The sequence below is a fragment of the Oncorhynchus tshawytscha genome, linkage group LG25 (assembly GCF_018296145.1).
Source record: "Oncorhynchus tshawytscha isolate Ot180627B linkage group LG25, Otsh_v2.0, whole genome shotgun sequence".
Taxonomy (NCBI): domain Eukaryota; kingdom Metazoa; phylum Chordata; class Actinopteri; order Salmoniformes; family Salmonidae; genus Oncorhynchus; species Oncorhynchus tshawytscha.
The window spans coordinates 29,706,829-29,711,088 of NC_056453.1; the positions used below are offsets into that span (position 1 = coordinate 29,706,829).

At 44.7% G+C, this 4,260-nt stretch overlaps 1 protein-coding gene across 1 annotated transcript in view; it reads left to right on the forward strand.

Moving 5' to 3' along the window:
* Window positions 1-3,008: 3,008 nt before the first annotated feature.
* The window catches only part of kcnk12 (potassium channel, subfamily K, member 12), a 3,743-nt gene continuing 2,491 nt past the window's right edge, over window positions 3,009-4,260 (forward strand). The window contains exons 1-2 of the mRNA XM_024388468.2: window positions 3,009-3,027; window positions 3,391-3,754. Coding sequence (XP_024244236.1) covers window positions 3,009-3,027; window positions 3,391-3,754 — 383 coding nt within the window. The remainder of the gene's footprint in view (window positions 3,028-3,390; window positions 3,755-4,260) is intronic.

Genomic DNA, 4,260 nt, shown 5'->3' on the forward strand with positions numbered 1-4,260 from the left:
GGACTTGCATCCAACTCCATGTTTCTCTGAAATAACAGTAAATACTGTATTGTAAATTTCACTGGCAACCTCAATGGTTCTCTAATGTTTCAAGAGTATAATACTAGTACATTACTTGCACATCTTCATACCGTTTATCCTTCACTCTTTGGGAATTCTTTTCAAATGGGACTCTGTAGATTTGTTACTTCCAGAGATATTGTTTCTTAAGTATGTGGGCTATGGTTGATAAACTCACTCTGATGTTATGGAAGACGGCAGGGTTGTCAATCATTTGCTGTTGGATGTCCTGCAGTCTTACGGCATTATTTTACACTACCACCGGTGTCAAGGTAATTGAGGTACTATGTACATGTAGGTAGAGTTACTTTAATAACTATGCATAGGTAATAACAGAGAGTAGCAGCAGCGTAGAAGAGGGTGGGGGGGGAAATGCATATAGTCTGCGTCGCCATTTGATTAGATGTTCAGGAGTCTTAAGGCTTGGGGGTGGAAGCTTTTTTTCTTTTCTTTTTTTTGTCACTACTTGTACCTAGACTTGGCGCTCCGGTACCACAGTCTTTGACTAGGGTAGGTTTTTAGGGCCTTCCTCTGACACCGCCTGGCCCCGGTGATGTACTGGGCCGTATGCATTACCCTCTGTAGAGCCCTGTAGAGCCTTGGTCGGAAGCCGAGCAGTTGCCATACCAGGCAGTGATGCCACCCGTCAGGATGCTCTCAATGGTACAAATGTAAACCTTTTGAGGATCTGAGGACCCATGCCAAATCTTTTTAATCCCTTGGGGGGGAATAGGTTTTGTTGTCTTGGTGTGCTTGGACCATTCTAGTTTGTTGGTGATGTGGACACCAAGGAACTTATCCATACCAAAGGTCTGATTGCAAATTGAAAATTTACGCAACTAGTGATTGCAATTGTAGAGAGTGAAAGGTAACTGGTAATTGAGCTTAGTTTGTTAAGCAGTGTTGCTTTTCATTTGCAGACAAGAGATTTTCATTTGAAGTTTGTGCCAAAAGTAGAGAATTGTGTCTTGTGTTTTGCCGAAATGTTTGTTATAGAATTGCAATCTGAGTGTAAAGCAAAACATGTGCCAGTAGTATTTCAGATTTGGTGTATGGTTCTGCTAAATTAGTTCCAGGTTTAGGTCATTGTGCTTCATGGGCCAGTTTTAGTGTGTTAACAATTAGGAAAAATGCAATACACCAATGGTAACATAATATTCATTTACTTAATTTAAATAAGTACTGCCTTCTAAACAAGATCAAAGAAGGCGTGTTTGCAGAGAGGCGTGGTGTATATACAGTGCATTCGGAAAGTACTCAGACCCCTTGACTTTTCCACATTTTGTTACGTTACAGCCTTATTCTAAAATGTATTAAATCGTTTTTTTCCCCTCATCAATCTACTACACACAATACCCCATAATGACAAAGCAAAAACAGCTTCTTAGAAATGTTTGCAAATTTATGAAAACAGAAATACCTTATTTACGTAAGTATTCAGACCCTTTGCTATGAGACTCAAAATTGAGCTCAGTTGCATCCTGTTTAATTCAATTCATTGGACATGATTTGGAAAGACACACACCTGTCTATATAAGGTCCCACCATTGACAGTGCATGTCAGAGCAAAAACCAAGCTATGAGGTCAAAGGAATTGTCATTAGAGCTCCGAGACAGGATTGTGTCAAGGCAGAGATCTGGGGAAGGGTACCAGAACATTTCTGCAGCATTTAAGGTCCACAAGAACACAGTGGCCTCCATCATTCTTAAATGGAAGAGGTTTGGAACCACCAAGACTTTTCCTAGAGCTGCCGCCCAGTCAAACTGAGCAATCGGGGGGGAACCTTCCAGAAGGACAACCATCTCTGCAGCACTCCCACAATTAGCCCTTTATGGTAGAGTGGCCAGACGGAAGCCAATCCTCAGTAAAAGGCACATGACATCCCAAAGGACTGTCAGACTATGAGAAACAAGATTCTCTGGTCTGATGAAATCAAGATTGAACTCTTTGGCCTGAATGTCAAGCGTCATGTCTGGAGGAAACCTGCCACTCCCTAGGGTCAAGCATGGTGGTGGCAGCATCATGCTGTGTCAATGTTTTTCAGAGGCAGGGACTGGGAGATTAGTCAGGATCAAGGGAAAGACGAACGGAGCAACGTACAGACGGATCCTTGATGAAAACCTGCTCCAGAGTGCTCCGAACCACAGACTGGGGCCAAGGTTCACCTTCCAACAGGACAACAACCCTAAGCACACAGTCAAGACAACGTAGGAGTGGCTTCAGGTCGTTTGTGTGGCCCAGTCAGAGCCCGGACTTGAACCCGATCTAACATTTCTGGAACCTGAAAATAGCTGTGCAGTGACGCTCCCCATAAAACCTGGCAGAGCTTAAGAGGATCTGCAGAGAAGAATGTGAGAAACTCCCCAAATACAGGTGTGCCAAGATTGGAGCGTCATACCCAAGAAGACTCGAGGCTGTAATCACTGCCAAAGTTGCTTCAACAAAGTACTGAGTAAAGGGTCTGAATACTTACATAAATGTGATATGCCAGAAACAAACTTGCTGATCTCCCTGTTCTCTGTTCATTGGTTGACTGAGTACACCAAGCCAATCTCTTATCCAATCAGTTATGTACTGATTCACATAATTCAAAGGTAGAGTGCGTGAGTGTGTACGTGAGTAAGCTGCAGTCTGTCTCTAACCTCTGACCTGTCACTTCCCAAGATAGGAAGTGTTCCTGTTCTTGTTCCTGCATAACTTAACACATGCTGCACACACACACACACACACACACACACACGCACGCACACACACACACCCCACGAATGTTTGACAGCTAATCCTCTTCTCTCGTCACCATCTCCACTTAGCTTTCACACTGACCTGAATTGACCAGGAAATGAGTAGACAGAACAAAGGGCCAGATCGTGCATCAACAGCAGAAATGTCAGTCAGTTACAGAGCTGAGCTTCATTACTGCATTACACACACAGCCTCCCAAATACTGATGACCTTCTCCAGAGAAGGTATGTTTTTAGTAGAGTAGAATGCTAATTGAATGACGTTGCCAGATATTTAAATAGTGAAATATCACTCACTTCATTGAACTCGTCAAATGCTGGTGCTGCACCAAAGTCTTTTAATAGACAGAGTAGAGCCTAACCTAAAAAACATCTTACCCCATGCCAGTAAATGGTGTCTACTGCAGAAATGGAGCATTCAGATGCCTGCAGGGATCTTCAAGGTTTATTAGGGTCGGACAAATAGACACAAATACTAATGCAGTGGTGTGTTGGACGCCTTCCTCGGAGCCTTTAGTAGTTTCATCTTCTGGAATTAATCAGTCAATCCATCCATCTAACCCCATCTTTCTCTGTCTTCCCCTGTAGGTTTCGGGATGTCCACCCCGGTGACGGTGGCAGGGAAGGTGTTCCTGATCTTCTATGGTCTCCTTGGTTGCGCCGCCACCATCTTGTTCTTTAACCTCTTCCTGGAACGCATTATCACCCTCCTGGCCGTGGTAATGAAGGCCGTGAGGGAACGGCGCATCCGGAACTCCGGCCTCCTCCCGCCGGGTATCCGCCATGACTTCTCGGCGTGTTCGTTCCCGGGGTGGAAGCCGTCGGTCTACCACGTCATGTTGATCCTGGGGCTGTCTGCCATCATCATCTCCTGCTGCGCCTCAGCCATGTACACCCCTGTGGAGGGATGGGCCTACCTGGACTCACTCTACTTCTGTTTCGTCACATTTAGGTAAGGTAGCCTACTGGAGGTCAGAGGTTGGAGAAGTGGGCCAGCCAGCAACCGGCTGGAAGGCTGTCTGTATGAATCTTGAGTCTCAGAGAAATGCTGGCATCCTAGAGTATCCATGATATCATATCCTGTGCCCATGAGCAAGGCACTGCACTGTGGCTGGCCTGTTCTTCAACCTCTCGCTGGGTGTGTGTATTTGTGTTTCTTGGGTAGGGTTGCATAATTCTGGCAACTTTCTCAAAATTCCCTGGTTTTCCAGAAATCCAATTTGAAGGATTCCTGCAATTAGGAGGGAATAAGCCGGAAATATTCAGCTATCCTCGGACCCAGATTTGGATTTCTGGAAAACTGGGGAATTTGTGGAAAGTTACTGGAATTTTGCAGCCCTAGTCTCAAGGGGCTTGGGATAGAAAAAAGACAAAAGGCAAGAAAGTAATGTTATTCTTGTTTTTATTTTTCTTCTTCCCCTCCTCCTCTTCCTCTTCATCTTCCTTCTTTCTCTCTTC